Here is a 21,429-nt window from a genome sequence, read left to right on the forward strand (position 1 = left end):
CAAACACTTTGAAATGCCCCACAGAAGGCTTGAGTCCACTCCATGCTTCTTCAGGTGTTTTATCTTTCACTGCTAACGTGGGGCATCGATTAAGAACATGCAACGCCCAATTTGCAGCTTCCGGCCAGAATTGTTTGGGAACTTCCTTGTCAGTCAGCATACATCGCACCATGTTCATAATGGTTCGGTTTTTTCTCTCTGCAACCCCGTTTTGTTGTGGGGTGAAGGCTGCAGTGAGCTTCTACTGATCCTATTTGAGCTGCAATATATGTTAAACTCAGATGAGGTGAACTCCCCACCTCGGTCAGTACGAAGACAACAAATGAAATTCCCTGTTTCTTTTTCTACCATGCTCTTGAAACTCTTAAAAGTGGTAAATGCTTCTGACTTGGTATGTAAGAAATATGTCCATACTTTTCGACTCTAATCATCTATGAAAGTGATTATGTACCTCTTGTGGCTGTTTGACTCAGGAGTAATTGGACCACAAATGTCCGAGTGCACAAGTTGTAGACGTTGAGAAGCTCTCCACAAGCTTTTCTTAGGAATCGGGTCTTGATGCTGCTTGCCTATAACACAATTTGTGCACACTTTGGAGGAGGCTTTAAGAGGCTGCAAACCCTTTACCAACTTCCTGTATGACAAGGTTCTCAAACCTTTCAGATTTAGATGTCCGAATCTCCGGTGCCATAGGTGAGTTGTGCCCTCAGATGTCATTTGGAAACACGCTGGTCCTGGAGCATGAGTTGGTACAGAAGCAAGCAACACAAACATTCTGTTAGCAGACATGTTAGTCTGCATAATCAACCCTTTTACAGGATGATAAATCTTGCAGACACCATATTGAATCAAAATAGCCAAATCTTTCTCTTGAAGCTGGCCAATACTAAGCAAGTTATTCTTGAGCTCAGGAATGTAAAATACGTCAGTGATCACTTGATTTGTTCCATGAACATGTATTCTGATGTTTCCCTTTCCCATGACAGCCATCTTTGTGTCATTGCCAAGCTTCACTACTTGCCTGAAGGTTTCGTTGAGCTCGATAAACCACTGTTTGTCACCACTCATATGGTTGTTGCAGCCAGAGTCGAGGAACCATACATCCTCTCTTTTGGAATTATGCATTTCAACATAAGACATAAGCAGCATCTCTTGATCTTTATCGAGTTCAGCATAATTGACGTTCTTTTCCCAGCTAGGACACTCATATTGGAAGTGTCCTAACTTGTGGCACTTGTAACACTCTACAATTGCCTTGTCGAACTGCTGTCAGCCCCTGCCTCTTCCTCTTCCTCGAAACACACTTCTCCCTCTGCCTTTGAAGCCAAACTTCTCTTCATGACTGACCTTAACAGCTTGTTCTTCTTTCCCGTGCCCATTCATCCTCTGTTCGTGCACCAAGAGACTACTATGCAGCTCATCTATTGTCAAGGTTTCCAGATTGTTACATTCCTCGACAGAACATACTACATAATCAAACTTTGAGGTCATAGAACTCAATATCTTCTCGATAATCACCACCTGCTCCATCTTCTCCCCATGCGTCTTCATTTTGTTGGCAATTGCTAGGGTTCTTGAGAAGTATTCATTCACCTGCTCACCTTCCTTCATCTGCAATACTTCGAACTCTCCCCTCAAGGCTTGTAGTTGGGCACGCTTAATTCGGGTTGATCCTTGAAATTTCTGTTTCATGGAATCCCAAATATTCTTGGCTGTGTCTCGATTGAGAATTGTCTCCTTTATCGTACGATCAATGGACTGAAATAGGTAGTTCTTTACTTTAAGGTCTTTGAGCTTTTGATCATCAATGACCTTTCTTTGAGCATCTGTCAAAGCTGCCTCATCCTCCGGCACTGTAATTCCATTCTCGATCAATGCCCCATACTCCTTTGATCTCAAGAAGTTCTCTATCAACAAGGCCCAGTGATCGTAATGGCCGTCAAACTTTGGTATGGCAAGCTACACAAAACCTTCCTCTAAATTTGAAGCCATCCTCGCACTCTTCTCACACTTTTCTGGCTTTCTCTTTCTCTAAGAAATTTGCTATTTCTTTTCCACTCTCTACTCAAGATCAGGCCCCGTGATGGGGCTCTGATACCACTGTTAAGAACCTCAAACTCTAAAACAGAAGACACAATGTTTGGGAGTTCTCAAGCTTACCTTATTAATAACACAACTGCGGCTTTTATACAGCCATTACAAAACAGGAATGATCACAAAAGCATCCACATTTACATGAACTACAACGTGGTTCAAGATTGAAGAAGACTAATTCAAATGCTAATCTACACCCTACAAACAAGGGTTTATATAACAGAAAACAACCAACACGATATTAAAGAGATAAGTCATAAAGACTTAGTCAGCAAGCAACTAAAATACCGAACACTTCTGAGCTTTTATTCGTTCATATGGATTTGATTTCAGTCTTTTTAGCTGTTGATTGTTCGTTGTGGTAAATAAAATATAATATAATAGACTGATGCTAAATATTATATATGAATTCCTCTGCGTATACTGATTAAGTAAATATAGGAAAAAGACCAGTTTGTGTTATATTCCTGAAGGTGGTTTCTGGTGCCAGTTCTGTCCAACGGACCATTTTCTTTGGTGGCCTTAGAGGAAGATTTATACTATTATCATATGTGCATAATGACATGAGATCAAGTATATGTGTCTAAGCTAGAGCTGTGTTGCGGTTAGTGTTATAATTACTCGATTACTGGAAATCCATCACACGCCTACGCATACGCGAGCAACTCATGATGCTAACATTTTTCATATTTTACGTGATAACTAATACTCGAACTAAATTGGCCGTATATCTAGATTTATATTATCAACACGAAAGAACCCATGACGACGTGTTTTATTGATCATTTGCTGTTTAATGGAAATTATTGTCTACGATCGAACATTTGTCTGAATTAAAGTGATTAAGTGATCGTATGACTAATAAGATCAAATATCTAGAATGTAATAATATTATGACATCTGGAACTTGTACTTAATTAGATTTGCATTTGATAAAAAGTGGGGTCAAGCCTTGATAAACGTGGTACCTCATTGAGAGTACGTATGTGTGTGCTCTTCTTTCTTGTTGACCTCTTTTATATGTATACTAGGGGTCATCATGGGCCGGGTTAGGGCCGGCCCTACTCTAAATTTTAGGGCTTAGGGTAGGGTCGGGCCGGGCCTAGTCAAAGTCAATAAAATTTAGGGCCGGGTAGGGTCGGGCCAGGGCTTAAATATGCTAACCCTTACCCGCCCGAAAAGCCCGATCCGTTAGGGCCTAGTCGGGCCGGCCCTCAAATAGGGCCGAAATGGGCCAAAAAAGGGCCTTATTTTGTTTAACAAAAAAAAAAACATTATTTTTTTCTTCTCAAAATATGGCTTAATGGTATATATTGGTAATAAAAGACTCATTGTTTTTTATTGAACATATTTAATACACACACACGCTTGTAACTTATAACATTTATTAATATTAGTTAAGGTGGTTATATTCAATTAACTATCTATGTAAATCTTTCAATATTAATTGTTGTGTAACAAAGAAAATATAAATTAAAGAAAACAAAACTTATGAAATCAATTACAAAGAAATAGATAAATTGCATACTATAGAAAAAAGAAAAACATAATTAAAAAATAGAAAAAATAAAAAAAATTTAGGGCTTATTCGGGCGGACCAAAAATTTCGAAATGGAAATTGATCAATTTGACAATGGTCATATGCATATACAACAGTAGTAGGTATTGTGTAAAAAAATTATGTTAATCTGCATTAAATAAGGCACCAAACGGAGCGGTCAACACTTTGTATAAGCAAATTTCTGTAAGGGGAGCGGCACCTTTTGAGGACAAACATCCCCGTATTTTGACAGCATGTGATAGACCCCCTCCCCATGAGAGTGTGGGAGCTGATAGATCAAAAAAAAAATTGCAAATTCTTGGTTATGAGCATATTTGTGTTAGGTTTTATTTAGGGTATGGAGTTGACCGGGTCGATAGAGACCCAACCGAAGGTGGAAGTCACTGAAATTTTTACCACTACCATATATTCATATATGGACGACATCCAACGGTGCATTTTAAAAAATTCTATTTTGTCCCCCATTTTGCTCATGGAGGATAACAAGCCTAATAAACGAGTTATACTACATTAATAGGCATATAAGAATTATATGTGATCCAAAAATTCTGAAATGGAAATCAACCAATCTGAAAATTCTCATATGTTTATACAACATTGATAGGTATTGTATAAAAAAATTAGGCCGATCTGCCATGAATAAGGCGCCCAATGTAGCGGTCAACGCTTTGCACAATCAAACTTCCCTAAGGGGAGCGGCACCATGCGCGGACAAACGTTGCAGAATTTTGACATCCATAAGTAGACCCCCTACCCATGAGAGTGTGGGAGCTGAAAGATCGAAAAAAGTGAATTGCCAAGGACCGGTTAAGAGCATATTTGTTTTATGTTCTATTTAGGGTATTGAGTTGACCGGGTAGATCGAGGTCCAACCGAATGCGGAAATTGTTGAAATTTCTACCACTAACATATATTCATATGCAAGCAACATCCAGCGGTTCATTTTAAAAAATTCCATTTCGTCTCCTATTTTGCTCATGGAGGGTAACAAGACTAATAAACTAGTTATACTACATTACAAGACATATAAGGATTATGTGCGATCCAAAAATTTTGAAATGAAAATCGATCAATCGGAAAATTCTTATATGTTTATACAATAGTGATAGGTATTGTGTAAAGAAATTAGACTGATCCGCCGTGAATAAGGCACCTAACGGAGCGGTCAACGCTTTGCACAAGCAAACTTCCCTAAGGGGAGCGGCACCATGCGCGGACAAACGTTGCGGAATTTTAACATCCATAAGTAGACCCCCTACCCATGAGAGTGTGGGAGCTGAAAGATCGAAAAAAGTGAATTGCCAAGGACCGGTTAAGAGCGTATTTGTTTTATGTTCTATTTAGGGTATTGAGTTGACCGGGTAGATCGAGGTCCAAACAAAGGCGGAAATTGTTGAAATTTCTACCACTAACATATATTCATATGCAAATAACATCCAGCGGTGCATTTTAAAAAATTCCATTTCGTCCCCCATTTTGCTCATTAAGAAGTTAACATTACATTGGTAAAATGATTTCAACTCGACCAATTGATTATTTTTAGTTATGTTGATTACTTGATTTATTTCAAAATTGGTATTACATGAATATATTGTCCAATTTGAAATAATAGCTTTGTAATTATTACAGTTAATTAGTTAACAGTAATTATTGGTAAATATTAAAATACCCATAAGATTATATTAAAACGGCGGCGTTTTTGCCGAATTAACGGTTAATTCTTTTTAAAAAAATATTTTTTTCTTCTCAAAATATGGCTCAATTTAAAAGATTCATTTCCTAATATGGCATATTGAAATAATTTTCTACACTTCCATAGTTTTATACATATAACACATGTAATAGAAAATAACAAAAATAAAATATAAATTTTAGGGCCGGGTTAGGGCCGGGCTTTTAGGGCCGGGCCGGGCCTAGCCCTTAAGGGCTCAATCGGGTCGGGCCGTAGGGTAGGGCCGGGCTTTATTTGTGTGACCCATACCCTACCCTAAATAAAAAAGGGTCGGGCCGGCCCGCCCTAATGGAAGGGCCGGGCCGGGCGGGCTTAGGGCCCAAGGGCCATATGATGAGGCCTAATGTATACACTCCAGAGTTCGACATGTACCTAGTCCAGATTTGATTATACGTACCAACTCCAGTGTAATATTTAGCATATGTTCGACTCAACATCATTTTATCTTTCTATTACTGTAGATACCAAAAACCGAAAAACCTTGAAAAAATGAAGTCAGTTTGCACATGAATGACAAGCTCAATATCAACACAGAAAAAATTCATACAATGTCAATCTTTGTCATAAAAAAAAAAAAACAATGTAAATCTTTCATTCTATGAAATAGAGATATGGAAGAGCACTAAGGCCATGTTTGGTTCACGGAAGGGAAATGATCAATTCCCTTGTCTGTTTCACTGGGATGGGAAACTAAAATTCATGTCAAGTTTCCTTTCGATATTTGGTAAAACAGGGAAAACATTCAAGAAAGACTATTTGATTTCCTTTCCAGTAGTTGATTGGTTTGGGAAAGGAAAGAAAAAATATATCAATGTTCCAATATACCCTTGTATTTTAAAATTTATCATCATGGGTGAAATTGACAATAACACATTTGAGTAGAGATATTGTAGTCTTAAATTTTTGAAATAAATGATGGGAAAAAGAAAGGGAAAATCAATTCAATGGTTTCTGAAAGGAACCATCAGTACTAGAAATTTCCTCATTCCACACTGATTTGAATTAGTCTCCTTTGTCCCAATATACACTGATAATAGTGGCTATTGCCATTAGCCTCTATGCAGCCATTATTGAGGAATCAGTCCCCTCTATTGCAGGTGCTATTGGGACAATACACACTGATAAAACAACAGTGACATACCAATACCCAATGCAGCACATTACTTTTTCCTTCCCACTGTTATTGAATTGGTGTGTTTTCTAATGCCACCGACATCAGTGGCAGACTTGGGAGGATATATATAAAAAAATTAACGATTTGGCCCACCTATATGTACTGTATAATTCTAAAATATACTAATTATAATACTGTACAATTCATATACAACTTCACATGAAATACAAGATTAAAAAATCATAAATCTCTTTATCTTCCTCCCCATAGCTGCATCTGATACCTCCACCTCCAGCAACTTTTATATGCTTTCTGTCAAACAAATTAAAAACTCAATAAAAGACTTGCAACATACACAAGAATGAAACTGAGATAAAGAGCAACCAAAATAGCAAATTTATTCAATTCAATCAGTATCCAAAATTTAACATCTTAACAACACATAACAAAAATTGTACAAGAATGAAAATAATGAGTTCTTGTACATGTGGTTCATAAAACACCAAGCTGATAGCAAAACAAGATACTCAGAATGATATACCAACCCCAAACCAACAACCGACAACTTTAATAGCCACTTTCAAGCAACAGTATAAATCACTATCCCAACACGTACATACTTATATGCAGAAGTTAGTACCTTTAAAAAAACAAAGGTACTGCCACAAACACGCATGCCCAGGATATCAAATTGTATATACACAATTACCAAATAAGCAATTCACCAAACCCACAAAAAGCTCACCTCATTTGTCTATCTTGGATGTCCAATTAGCATTTCCTGATCTCCTGCAATTGACACAGCATATAGGAAGTTTAAGTACCCTACAAGCAAATGCTAACTATTGAAGAATGTACCATCAAATATATATTGCTAGCAACTAAATATGCAGTTGTCCTAAATAAAAAATAAAAAATCAGACTCCGTTGTTCAAGTACCTCAACAAGGAGCATCAGCCAGCTTGTTATGCTATAGAGATCATCTAGTGGTGAGTACTCACCTAATAAAATAACTAAAGTGAAAGTTGCAGAGAAGATGATGTTGAAAGCTGAGTGGTGGTACCTGGAGAGAAAAACAACACTAGTTAGATCTACAACATTAAGGTTAAGAAAGCTTGGCAACATAGTTATTAGCCATATGGTCATCAACTACAAACCGAAACTGAGATACAAAAGTTCAATTTTAATCGATCATTGAGTTTATTCCAAAATTATCTCCATAGCTGGCCTATGAACTTTGCATTGTACACCAATCCCACATTCCTGAGTTAGACAAGAACCTGCAATTGGAAGGCCAATAATCATATGCACTTGGAATAAGATTCATAAAACTACTGCAGAAGAGAGTGCTTAATTCAAATTTTGTGTATCCAAACAGTTGTGTGGTACAATCCCACCCGCAATGTGCAAATAAATAACATGAGTCCATTTTTGTTACACAAACAAATATATAACATGGAGGAAATTAAGAATATCTGCAAAAGATGAAGAGTATGGCCATTTTTAGCCAAAGAGCTTCCTTTAAGCACATTGGCATATGAAAACAGAATAAAAAGACTAGAATAAATATACATAGAGATACAAAAAGGACATTAGCTAAAGTATCAGATTTCCAACAATTAAATGAATGCAATTTATGAGTATTCAGATGTCGTTGATTGGCCAATGAAAAAAGGGTTTTGCTATTGTGTCAATGGGCATACATATTACCACAAACAAACTCTACCTTTCTGACAACAATCAAACAAAGTGCTAAATTCATCCACATGCCATTCTAAGACATACTGATAAGGCAAGCAAAGTCTAGCACCTCCATATCAAAACAAACAGAGTGCTAAATACATCCACATGCCATTCAATGAGACTGTGTTAAGTGATTGACCATCCGCCAGGTTGAAAAGAAATAAGAGCCTTTCCTGTATTAGAAAGAAAGAGAAAAGATAAAATTTATACAAATTTGAATAATCAATCAAAAGAGAAGCAGGGATGTTACTAGTAGAAGAAAAAAAATGTTGAAGGCAAGCAATGAATCCATAATTCACTGCTTCATAACCAAAACAACAATCATCTAAGTAAGAGTCTTCTAAAACAAGTACAACAAATAACTTCAACATTCAACTAAAATTGAAACATTGTAGATACAGACAAATTACAGCAAGAAGGCTAACCCACTTTTGAGATAAATTAAAACAAGCGTACAAATTACAAAAGTATCACCATGATAAGGAGATTAAAAAAGAATTACCAGTTCCATGGAGACCATAGGTGGAAGTGGATGAAATTGGCCCGACATGGTAACAATGCTTCCTTATGTTGTTAATCCCATTCTTTCTGATTTCAATTTTTAGTTCCCAATCTGCTACCCAAAAGTAAAGAATTTCCTTAGATATTAATGAATGGAGAGATAACTCAAATAGCCAGCTCCAAGAACGAAAATAAAACAACAATTTGGAGAGCGACATACCCATTTTTGGAGAGCAACTTACCCTGATTTACCTCCTTCTGCTTTGAAATGAAATCTCAATTTGCCAGAGTGAATACAGGGAGTTTTTGGGATTAGGGTTTCTGGGCATATGTTGAGGAAAAGTCGGAGAGGCCTAAATTAACGAGAAGATAGACCGAAGCCGGAAAAGGAAAAAAAAAAAACAATAGAGAGGAATCAAATTAAAATGACGGGAGAACAAACTAGATCTTGTTCAGATCTCAACTCGGAAGGAGAGGGAGACGAAGACTGAGATGAGGAGAGAAAGAAAGTAGATCTGGGTTTGATTTATCTCTCAACTCTCGAGTCTCAACTTTTTTTTTGGATAATGATCTCTAGTCTCAACTCTCAACTCTCAACAAGACTAGAGAGAGACTGAAAGGAAGATGCCCATCCATCTATTGTCGTTCGATCAACTACTCACTAGCCTGATGGCTGTAAAAAATCATCAAAGCTGATAAAAGCATATGTGTCAGCTCCATGTTTGCAGGTTTCACACCAATATAGTGGGGTTGGGTTATAAAATAGGGGAAATATCACCAATGGTCACTGAGTTATGACTTATTTGACACTTAACTCACTGTATTTTCAACAATATCACTTAACTCACTCAGTTTTACATCCGTCTTTCACTTAACTCACTGCCGTTAATTCTACTGTTAGAAGCCGTTAAAATTGAGGGTATCTTTGTCAAAACACTTAAAAATCATTTTTAACTTAAAAAAAACTACATTTATTAGACTTTTTTTTCAATTTTTTTAAATTTATGAAAATTCTAATAAAAATGATTTTTTAACTTAAATATAATTTGAAATTTTTTTTTAAAAAAGTTATAAATGCATTTTTTTAGTGTTTAGACAAATATACCTTCAATTTACATTTATTAGACTTTTTGTTAAAGGAAAAACATATTGTGTGCCTTCGTCAAAGCAACTGACGGAGAGGGAATCAAGGAATCAGTGATTACCATCAATCAGCGCAATTACAGATCAATCAGCATTTAGTATCATTAATGTAATCGATATTTCTGTTGTAATTCTATCCCTATATAAAGGGACTATGAAATGAAATGAGTAGACCAATTTCAATATCAATTTTACTTTAACACGTTATCAGCACGCTCAGAGCCAATAGCCAAAGAAAAAACGTTAATTTTCTAGTTTCTTTCTTCTTCTCGTTGAAAAAAAAAATCAAAACCCTAGAAGAAAAAAACTTTTTTTTTTTTTGTGCCGCCCAAACCAGACCGGCCCCGTCCGGCCTCCATCTCCCTTGCAGCACACCAGGCCGCGCTTCACCTCCGCCTGCACATCACACAGCCCCTTGTGCTCTTCAATAGCACAGACCGACCTCAATCACACATCACACAGACCGGTCTCACCTCACCGGCCGCGCCTAGCCCACCCACCTCCACCCATCGTTGCTGCCTCCCACCTGCAGATCCCAACCTTTCAACAGCACCGATCACAGCAGCACGCCTCCGATCTCGTCGCTGCAGCGTGCTCCCTCCAGCCTCGGCCCCAATCACCGACGCGACCTCGTCCAAACCGACCTCTATCTTCCTCTGTCGTGTGTCTTCAACCTGCTACGTCCGGCTCCGGCCCAGAAGAAGGATAGAAATCCAGAACGAAGAAGACGCGAGGAAGAAGAAGAAGAAAGAGAGAAAAGAAAAAAAAAGAAAAAAAACGGTGTGACTCGGCCCAAAGAAAAGGACCCGGCCCAATCAAAAAAAAAAAAGCAGGCCTTGGGGCCCAGCAGAAATAAAGAAAAAAAAACAAAAGAAGTAGGCCTGCGGCCCAGAAAAAAAAAGAGAAAAGAAAAAAAATAAGTCTTTGTGGCCCATTGCTGAAAAAAGAGGAAGCGGCCCAGTTTTTCTTAAGCCCAAAAACATTGCTACGCACGCCTGCATCAACACGCGCGTGCGCTAGGATTGTTTTATTTTCTCGCAACCAAGTATGTTATCTTTTATTTATTTTCATACTATGGTATATTTCATTATTTATAATTAGAACTTTTGAGCATATTTAGTTAGATAATTTTGATCATTTTAAGCATGTTTTGTTATTTATGTTTTTCATAATTATGTTTAAGCATGTTTTAAATATGCTATTGTTTATATTTTATTTTATGCATGATATATTCTTGCTATTATTATGTGTAGTATATAATTTGTTGTATATTTATGAAATTTGAGCATGCCATGTAGTTTATTTCTTATATATGCTATGTTTAAATGTGTAATGCTTATTGTTAGAACGCAACATATATAATCCACTTTGCCATGATAATGAAAATTCATGAGCATTATACATACATACTTACCGTGATAATGCATTTTCACGTAGCATCGAAAAAAAAATGTGACCATTACGAATCTTGGTCTTCAAATCTAATTCATATGTTTAAATAATAATTCACGTGGATGTCTTTATGACTGTGTAATTTATATCTTCTCTCTTGTTTTATGCACATGGCTGATCCAACTCGACCTGAGTTTGACATCTTGGACTCAGAAGGACTTGAGTACCATCGTTGGGTTTCTAATGTAGAAACTGCCTTTGTAGCAAAAGACTACACTGCCACCATTACCCCCCAAAGATGATGAACTATCTAATAAGGTGAAAGCAGATGTCTTACTGTTTCTGAGGCGACATATTTATCCTAGCCTACACTGGGAGTACCTTCAGTTGAAGACACCCAGAGAACTGTGGGATGCCCTTAAGGGACGTTTTGGGAACATTCATGACATTTTGCTCCCAGAACTGGTCGTTCAATGGAATGGAATCCGCTTGCTTGTCTACAAAAGGGTCAATGACTTCAACAAGGACATGTTGCGCCTTAAGGCATGTCTCAATTTCTGTGGAAGGGAAATCACAAAAGATGATATGATCTACAAGACTCTTACTACCTTTCCTACTTCAGCATTTATAATAGCAAACCAGTATAAGTTGGAGTATGACAATAAAAGAATCACAACCTTCAATAAGTTAATAAGCCTACTGCAAGTGGCTGAGAGACATAATGAGGTTCTCTTGAACAACAATGTCAGGCCCACTGGGACAAAAAAAAATTCCTGATGCTAATTATGGAAAAATGAAAGGTGGAAAGAACTCCAATGCAAGGGGGTTTAGACGTGCTGATCCCTACCCACGTGGCAACCATGCACCACGTGGAAAGGGATGTGGAGATCGTGGAAACAAGATGCAAAAGGAAAGAGTTGACAATAAACCATGCTATAGGTGTGGATTCATTGGGCATTGGTACAAGAACTACCAAGCAAACAACAGAGTAGCAGCCAAGTACAAGAGGTATAGAGAGTCTAAAGAACAAGAGACTCACTATATAGAAGAAGGAGGTCATGACCTAGACGTCAACCTTACAATTGCAGACTTCAATGGCAAAGAGGAACTTGCTAAGTCAATGAATGCTCTCAATCTTGACTGATCTGCTTTATTCATTTTTCCACAGACAGTTGTGAAGGGATAATGCCTCATTTTTAATTAGACTATTATTTGGTCTTAAAGAATGGTTTGATGAATTAGATTTCTGAACAAAGACATTGATTTGATTATCGTTGGCTTATTAATAAATTTTGAATTTTATTTTGAAGCACTGAATTTATTCAAATTTATTTACTACACATATCCACATGGTTCAAAATAGCACTATAAAGATGTAAAGCAATACATCTAGAAAAACAAAAAATTATTAGAATGAAAAGAATACCATTCTACACAAATAGAAATACTCTAAAGAATATGAGCTATATTTTCTAAATACCTCCCATTTATTTGTAGGAATGAATGGAAGAGAACTTGAGTGCTTAATTGATAGTGGGACTACCCACACAATATTAATAAATAGGCAATTATTCATTGAATCAATAGCCTATAATTCCTCTGTGACTACGATGATTGGATCATCACAAGTAATAAAAGGGCGAGGAACTGCCAAATTTTTGCTGCCTAATGGCACAACATTTCAAGTCACAGACGCTCTATATTCACTAAGAGCTAATCAAACCCTGTTAAGTATCAAAGATATTCGTGCCAACGGTTATCATGTAAAAACACACTGTGAGAATGGAACTGAATACTTTTATATTACCTCTAATGAATGTGGAAGGAAACGCATTTTAGAGAAACTCATGAGTCAATCTAGTGGACTGAACCTCACTATAATTCGGATCATTGAATCCTAGATTGTCACCCAGTGTTCTAAAACGCGGCCGCCCAGCCCGCCTAGGTGCTGGGCGGCACCTCTCCGCCTCGAGTAATGCATAATCGGAGCTTCTGGGAGTTGGGATTTTAGGCGAGAGCCTAGGCGGCCTAGGTGGGCGGTTGGGAGTTTGGGCGGCTGGCTAGGCGTTTTCTTTTTTTTTTTCTTTTTTTTTAATTCGAGATACAAGACGTCAACACCCAATTCGTGATAGAAGACTGAAGACCTAAAGACCCAAAACATCGCTGTCGTTCAGTCTTAGTCTCTCCTCCGTCGCTCAATCGCTTCTCTGTGTGGATGAGCCTCTCTCTCTCTCTCTCCACGCGGCTGACTCTGAAACCAGATCAGTTTCTGTACTTTCCCAGTATCGACTCTTCCTCCACCATCTCAACCGGCAGCTGCTTCAGCTTCTTCGCCCCTCCGCTCCACATCTCCTCCCTTAGCTTCCCCACTGTAAGTTCTGAGAAATTGATAATCTGGAAAAGTATTCATCTTTGCTTGAATTGATAATCCGGTGGCGGCAAGAACTGCCTAAAGGTTGATGGCCATGGTGGTCGAGATTGACGGAATCAAATCAAAGATGAAAGAAACAGAACGAATGGGTCTTGGTCGTTGTTTGGGAGCAAGAATGAATCTGGTGATGTAGACGTGTAGTTGTGGGTGAGGTGAGTAAAAGAGGCGGTGGTTTAGATAAGAATGAATTGAAAAAGGAGAAATTGCTGGGTGGTGTGTTGGGTTTGCGTTGAATATGGTCATATGTATTAAATAGTAATCAAGACACATGACTTGTTTGACTGGAATCTATTGATATAAAATATGTATTTTTTAGAATATCTTTATTTATACATTTTTTTAAATTGAAATATTTATATTATAAACTTATATATCTTTTTACATGCTATATAAATAAATAAATAATTAAAAAAACAAAAATCTCCGCCTAGGCACCCACCTGGGCGCTCCTCCCCAGCCCACAGCCCACAGCCCGACTAGCGCCTAGCGATTTTTCGAACCTTGTCGTCACCCATAATGAAATGTGGGACACTAACTCATACAGGCTTTGGCATGACCGCCTAGAGCACCCCGGTCGTGACATGATGATCCTTATTTTAAAAAACTCATATGGACATCCCTTCTTTCGAGTGAAACATAAAATGGGACAAAAATCTGTCACACTGCAAGGTATCGGTTCTAGTATTGCTCAAATGCAGTCATTGCCTTCTGAAGTACCAGAAGCACTACCTCCCTCTCATTATGCCTCATTGACTATCTCAAAGGCACATCACTCGTTTTGCAAAGCCTTCTCTTTAGCAAAAACAGGATTGAGACCTCCCTATGCTAAAGATATAACATAAAGCATTCCATTCTTACAAAGGATACAAGGATATATCTGTGGACCTATCCATCCAGAATGCGGACCATTCAAGTACTTTATGGTTCTGGTGGATGCTTCGACACACTGGTCACATGTTGCTTTATTGTCCACAAGAAATGCTGCAAAACTCCTAGCACAGATTATACGTTTAAGGGTTCACCACCCTGATCACCATATCAAGTCTATAAGGCTTGATAACGCTAAAGAGTTTACATCAAAAGCATTTGATGAATATTGCATGCCTATTGGGATCGATGTAGAGCATCCTGTACCCCATGTGCATACACAAAACGGTCTCACAGAAGCCACCATCAAAAGGCTACAAATGGTGGCTAGAGCATTGGTTATACGCACCAACCTACCTGGGGTTATGCAATATTGCACGCAGCTTTACTTATTCGTTTCAGACCCATTGCTAGCCAACCATTTTCTGCGTACCAGTTGGTAACTGGAAATGAGCATGACTTACGCATATTTGGTTGAGCAGTATATGTGCCTATTGCGCCCCCACAGCGCATCAAAATGGGTCCTCAGAGACGATTAAGTATTTATGTTGGATACGAATCCACACCAATTATCCGCTACTTGGAACCCTTGACAGGCGATCTCTTTACCGCCAGATTTGCGGACTGTCACTTTGATGAGATAGTCTTCCCGTCGTTAGGGGGAGATAGGAAAAAGGATTTTCCAAGGGAACGACAGGAATTGTTGTGGTTTGTCCCCACTTTGTCTCATTTTGATCCTCGCACTTCAGAAAGTGAAAGTGAAGTGAAAAGAATAATCGATCTTCAGAACGTAGCAGATTCGATGCCTGATGCGTTTACTGATATCGCAAAAGTGACGAGATCACATATACCAGCTGCAAATGTGCCTGCAAGGTTAGAAGTCCCCAACAAGGGGCACGGTGCCGCAGATAGAGGCACTGCAACCGCACTTAGTGGAAGTGTGGTTGAGGCCGTGGCTCCCCAAGGAAGAGGGGGAGGCCACTTGGTTCGATTGACACTCACCCAAGGAAGAAGAGAGCGAGTAAGGCACAAACCAATCATCAATGTATAAAATCCCTCTCATGAGATTGTCTCTGATTGTAGTTATGTCCATGAATCAATACTGGACGACGCTCCGATGTTTAAAATGATTCCAGAGAACAAATAAATCTCAAAGGATTTTGAGAGTGCGTATGAGTTGATAGAAAGATCTTCCATACACATTGATGATATATACTGTTGCTCGAGGAATCATAGAGCACGATGATATCGAACCACGCTCTGTTGCAGGATGTTAACAAAGAGCAGATCAGCCTGAATGGAAAGAAGTAATCCAGGCTGAATTAGATTCTCTGACAAAGAGAAAGGTATTTGATCAGGTAGTGCTAACCTCACCAAGTGTAAAGCCTGTAGGACATAAATGAGTCTTTGTCAAAAAGTGTAATGAGAAGAATGAAGTCTTGAGGTACAAGGCTCACCTTATGGCACAAGGTTTCTCACAAAGCCCTGGAATTGACTACGAGGAGACATACTCTCCCGTAATGGACGTTATAACATTCCGCTACTTAGTTAGCTTAGTAGTTTCCGAAGGACTGGAAATGCAGCTCATGGATGTGGTTACTACATATCTCTATGTGGATCTAGATTCAGAGATATATATATATATATATATATATATATATATATATATATATATATGAAAATGCCTGATGGCCTTACATTACCCAAGTCAAGTGACTCTAAACCACTGAGTGCGTTTGCAATTAAGTTGAAACGCTCACTTTATGGAATGAAATAATCTGGGCCGATGTGGTATACCCGTCAAAGTGACTACTTGACTGGGAAATGATATAAGAACGATGAAGTATGCCCCTGCGTATTCATAAAGAAAACAAGTTCCGGATTTGCAATTGTAGCTGTATATGTCGATGATATGAACATAATAGGTACTCTTGATGAAATAAGAGAAACCGTGAGCTGCTTGAAATCCGAATTTAAGATGAAGGATCTTGGGAAAACTCGATTCTATCTAGCCCTTGAACTAGAACACTGAGTTTATGGAATACTAATCTACCAGTCTGTGTATGTCCAAGAGTCAGGCGATATAACATGGACAAAGCGCATCCTGCTAGCACTCCCATGATCGGTCGAACCTTGGATGCAAGGAAAGATCCATTTCGTCCAAAGGAAGATGACGAAGAGGTATTGGGAGCTGAAATTCCCTATCTAATTGCAATAGGCGCATTATTGTACTTAGCCCAATGTACTGGACCAGACATTGCATTCTCAGTGAACTTATTAGCTAGATTTAGCTCAACGCCAACGCAGCGGCACTTGAATGGTATCAAGAACATTTTCGATACCTAAAAGGAACCTTTGACTTGTGACTGTTCTTTCCCTACAGAGAGACAAGAGGGACTGCAGATGGAACTACAATCCCTAAAGGAAATGTTGATGGCGAAAACGCCACTCACTACACTAAAACGTCAAATGACGTTTTGGTTGGTTTTGCTGATGCTGGATACGTCTCTGACCCACATAAAGATCGTTCCCAAACTGGTTATGCATTTACCAATGGGAACACGGCGATATCTTGGAGATCAACCAAGCAAACCCGTGTGGGTACCTCCTCGAACCCCTCAGAGATCATTGCTCTACATGAGGCTGTTCGTGAGTGTGTATGGTTACGAACTATCATTACACATATTGAAGGGACTAGTGGTTTGAGTTCTACCACTGAAAAGCCTACTTGCATTTATGAAGACAATGCAGCTTGCATCGAACAGATGAAGCTAGGATATATCAAGGGTGATAATACAAAACACATATCACCAAAGTCTTCCTACAATCAGCAACAACAGACCCTCCTCAAGATTCAAGTGAATCAAGTAAGGTCTGAGAAGAATGTGGCAGATTTGTTCACCAAATCACTGCCTAAGGCCACATTTGAGAAATATGTGAAAAGTATAGGAATGCGAAGACTTTCCAAGCTCCCTTGATTAATGTAAAGATAAGGGGGAGGTGTAGACGTCAGGGGGAGTCTAACACACACATGTCATCCTCAAATGTAAAAGGTGCGTTGTGCTCTTTTCCTTCGACCAAGGTGTATTTTTTGTCCCACAGGGTTTTTATTGTTACTTGGCAAGGTTTTTAGTGAGGCAACAACTCATGCACCATTTCATCTTTGACTTGGTACAGGAGGAAGTGTTAAAGGAAAAACATATTGTGTGCCTTCATCAAAGCAACTGACGGAGAGGGAATCAAGGAATCAGTGATTACCATCAATCAGCGCAATTACGGATCAATCAGCATTTAGTATTATTAATGTAATCGATATTTCCTTTGTAATTCTATCCCTATATAAAGAGACTATGAAATGAAATGAGTAGACCAATTTCAATCTCAATTTTACTTTAACAATTTTTTCAATTTTTTAAATTTCTGAGATTTCTAATAAAAAATGATTTTTTTAACTTAAATATAATTTGAAAAAATAAATTGCCCTTAAAAAAAAAAGAGTTAGAAATGCATTTTTTTAGTGTTTAGACAAATATACCCTCAATTTTAATAGCTTTTAACGGCAGAATTAACGATAGTGAGTTAAGTGAAAGACAGATGTAAAACTGAATAGGTTAAGTGATATTGTTGAAAATACAGTGAGTTAAGTGTCGAATAAGTCATAACTCAGTGACCATTGGTGATGTTTTCCCCTATAAAATAATCACAAATATCGGCATTTCATCACTTAGCCACTGTTGTACAGTGTGAAGAAAATTTATCCCACCGATAATTTACAACAGTAGCTTACTATTACCATTTCCCACCTATAATTTTTAGTGGCTACTAATTAGTCCCTACTCCCTATTGGAGAAAATTCTAGTAGTGCATCTTCCACCCTATTTTCCCCCTTATCAGGAAAATAATTCTCAAGTTTGTGCTTACCAAACAAAGGAAATGAATGGTTTTTCTTTCCTGATTCTTCAAATCCATGGCCTAAAAGGATATATTGGGTATGGTATGTGGTAGATGAATGAACATAGACAAAAACGTAACCTCATACATCTTCCGAAGATATGAAGAAAAGAAGAAACTATTTCAAGCTATTTATATGAGGTAGAGACAAATTATATACTGGTCGAAGAACAAAAGTCTGAGAGAAATAGTGTTGAATATTTGTCTTTATTTTCAATGCTTATTTGATTACATACTTAATTGAAAGAACAACAAGTAATCTAAGAAAAACAATGAACAGGTTACAGGTGATCAATGAGAGACATAAGACTCTTTGCTGATGAAGTGATGATCGATAAAAGCTAAGAGATAAGGAGCAGACCAAGGCTTATTTGATAGAGAATCCTATCACAAGGGAGAACATCAACATTCCTGCGTACGTATATGAATTGGTTCAAAGGATAGGAGACGAATGGATTGCTTAAGCAACATTTATACTGAATCACGACAAATCAATCACATATACGTAAATGTTCACTCAAAGAAATATAAATTCTCAAGTACTCAAGTCGCATAAGTAATGGAAAATTGATGACTAGATGGTATTGTTGAGGGTACGAACGTAATATTTATTGCTAAATCTTTAAGGGAAAAAATCATAAATAGTGTATGATCGAACTTTGAATGATTCTACAATTTGGTGTATCAACTTTCAAAACTATCAGATCGGTGTATCAACTTTGCATTCCGTCTATTACTTTTGTGTATGCTGTTAATTCCTAAGTTAAGTATGCTCATGTGATCTCTCATGTGCCATTCTCCAAGGGTATCTTTGTCAGAATGGGGTTTTTGGCTATAATACAAACACAAAGGCTGTTTTTTTTCTTCTTAAACCTTGTTAATTTTTATTACTGAACAAAGCCTTGATTACAATCACGAAATTGAATAGCTAGCTAAAACAACAACACGTCGATACAAACACACTCAAAAGACCAAAGAAAAACATAAACACCAAAGCAAAAAATCAAGAGGGGCTATCTTTGGACCAAGAGAGCCGATGTGTGAAACAACCCAGAACAAGAGATTAAGTAAACCCTAATCATAATCATCATAGATAGAGAGAAGTTGTTGCCACTTTCCAGAGAGAATATTTCTGGGCTTAATTACTCCTTAAAAATGAGAGATGCAAAATCACTTACCGTCAGTACACGGTTGCTCTCCATCGAGCCTGAAATACTTATAATAATTCACCATCATCACTCCACCTATCTATAAGATTTGTGAATCGAATCTCAATGCGATAAACCCTAGTTTTCTCAGAATCTCATGGAACAAATTGCAAGAGAGAGATGAGTTTTGACATGATCATTTCGTTTCCCTGTTTGGCGTATGATTTGAGAAGAGAAAAGCAGAACCAATTTTTTCCCCCTTCTATCAAAAGGGTTTTGAGTTTTGACATAATAAGACGAAAGTAACCCTGAAAATTGGCACATGACATACCACATGAAAACGGAGGAATTAACGGCATACACCAAAGTGATAGAATGAATGCAGGGCACGTTTACTTACTTGGAATGAAAGGGAATGATTACGGGGTAAAAACATTCCTGCGTTTACTAACATATAAAGGAATCGGAATGATTCCGGGTAAAAGAATTCCTACGTTTACTAACACATGAAGGAAGCAGAATGGATGTAGGTCCCACCTCCTTATCATGAATCAATTCCTGAATACTCAAGAATTCGATTACGAAGGGGGGAGATGGGTTTAGGAATCATTCCTCCAGAATCAATACCGATTCATTTCTTCTTCCATTCCACTTGTCTCTGATTCATGATTATTTTCCATTCCAAGTAAGTAAACGTGCCAGCAAAGTGGATACACCAACATGATAGTTTTGAAAGTTAATACACCAAAGTGTAAAATCATTTAAAGCTCATACACCGTTTGTGATTTTTTCTCAATCTTTAATTAGGAAAGGTTTTTATTGTCTGTTTGTATTAATGTAGTTTTTCATTTTCTATAATGTGAGTGTTTCTTGTGTTAGAACTTTAATTTGTTTTGACATCGATCCCACATTGTTTCCAATGTCTCATGTTAGAGTCCTTTAACTGCTAGTTGAAAGTTGCACATCAGGTTGAAAGGCAATGTCCATTATTAGGCTAATTTGTCTTGGATGCCTTGTAGATATTAGACGTGCATATCTATCAAAGACTGGGCTCATTGGGTCAATTTGTCTTGGATGCTCGATATCCCTTCAATTTTCTTTTTGTCTTGGATACTCTATATCCCTTGAAAGGTAAGAATCCTTCGGTTAAAAAAAGGGTCATTGACCCAAAGCACCAAAATTATCTCACTTACCCCAGCAACAGATTTTTATTCCCACTAACACAATTTAAAATAAAATCACAATTTTATCCTCAACCTAATTAATAAACTACAGCCACTGCCACTCATCTCTCTCTCTCTCTCTCTCTCTCTCTCTCTCTCTCTCTCTCTCTCTCTCTCTCTCTCTCTCTCTCTCTCTCTCTCTCTCTCTCTCTCATGGTCTCCACCAATAATGTTTGACTTGATACACATTTACGCAAGCGTACGTATCGTTGTCAAGAGAGGGAAATATTGTACCCAAGATTATCGTACCACAGGGATTAGTGGCTAACCCACAATCCTTGGGTGGTCGGAACTAAAGTCACTAAGCAAACAGAAGAAAAATAAAGTAAATAAAATAAAAATGCTACTCTAAGGCACCAAGACTTAGCAATGCTCGGCTTTGATTTTCACCAAAGCCTAATAAAAACTAAGAGCCTAGTGGTGGATATGTACAAATGAGTGAGAAATTGTCATTCAAAATTGTGTTTGTAATTTTCTAATAACTAAATTGTAAGAATTTAAATGAAAGCTTTAGCAAACAACTAAATTA

The 21,429-nt window shown here is 37.8% G+C and overlaps 1 protein-coding gene and 1 long non-coding RNA gene across 4 annotated transcripts; both read right to left on the minus strand.

Annotated features, from left to right (window-relative positions):
* Positions 1-1,269: 1,269 nt before the first annotated feature.
* Positions 1,270-1,992, minus strand: LOC112177486. The gene is made up of 2 exons (XM_024315776.1): positions 1,971-1,992; positions 1,270-1,907 (listed from the first exon to the last, which is right to left on the minus strand). Exons 1-2 carry the CDS (start codon positions 1,990-1,992, stop codon positions 1,270-1,272), a joined length of 660 nt encoding a protein of 219 aa, XP_024171544.1.
* A 4,460-nt stretch (positions 1,993-6,452) lies between these two features.
* LOC112175780 lies at positions 6,453-9,369 on the minus strand. Of its 3 annotated transcripts, none has more exons than XR_005802601.1 (6): positions 8,988-9,369; positions 8,747-8,857; positions 8,312-8,417; positions 7,503-7,781; positions 7,247-7,290; positions 6,453-6,813 (listed from the first exon to the last, which is right to left on the minus strand). It is a non-coding gene; the product is annotated as an uncharacterized LOC112175780 (long non-coding RNA). The 3 variants fall into 3 exon arrangements; XR_002926629.2 differs by having other exon boundaries at positions 7,503-7,564; positions 7,659-8,417; XR_005802600.1 differs by having other exon boundaries at positions 7,503-8,417.
* Between the last annotated feature and the right edge of the window lie 12,060 nt (positions 9,370-21,429).

This window comes from Rosa chinensis, chromosome 7 (genome assembly GCF_002994745.2).
Source record: "Rosa chinensis cultivar Old Blush chromosome 7, RchiOBHm-V2, whole genome shotgun sequence".
In the NCBI taxonomy this organism is placed as follows: domain Eukaryota; kingdom Viridiplantae; phylum Streptophyta; class Magnoliopsida; order Rosales; family Rosaceae; genus Rosa; species Rosa chinensis.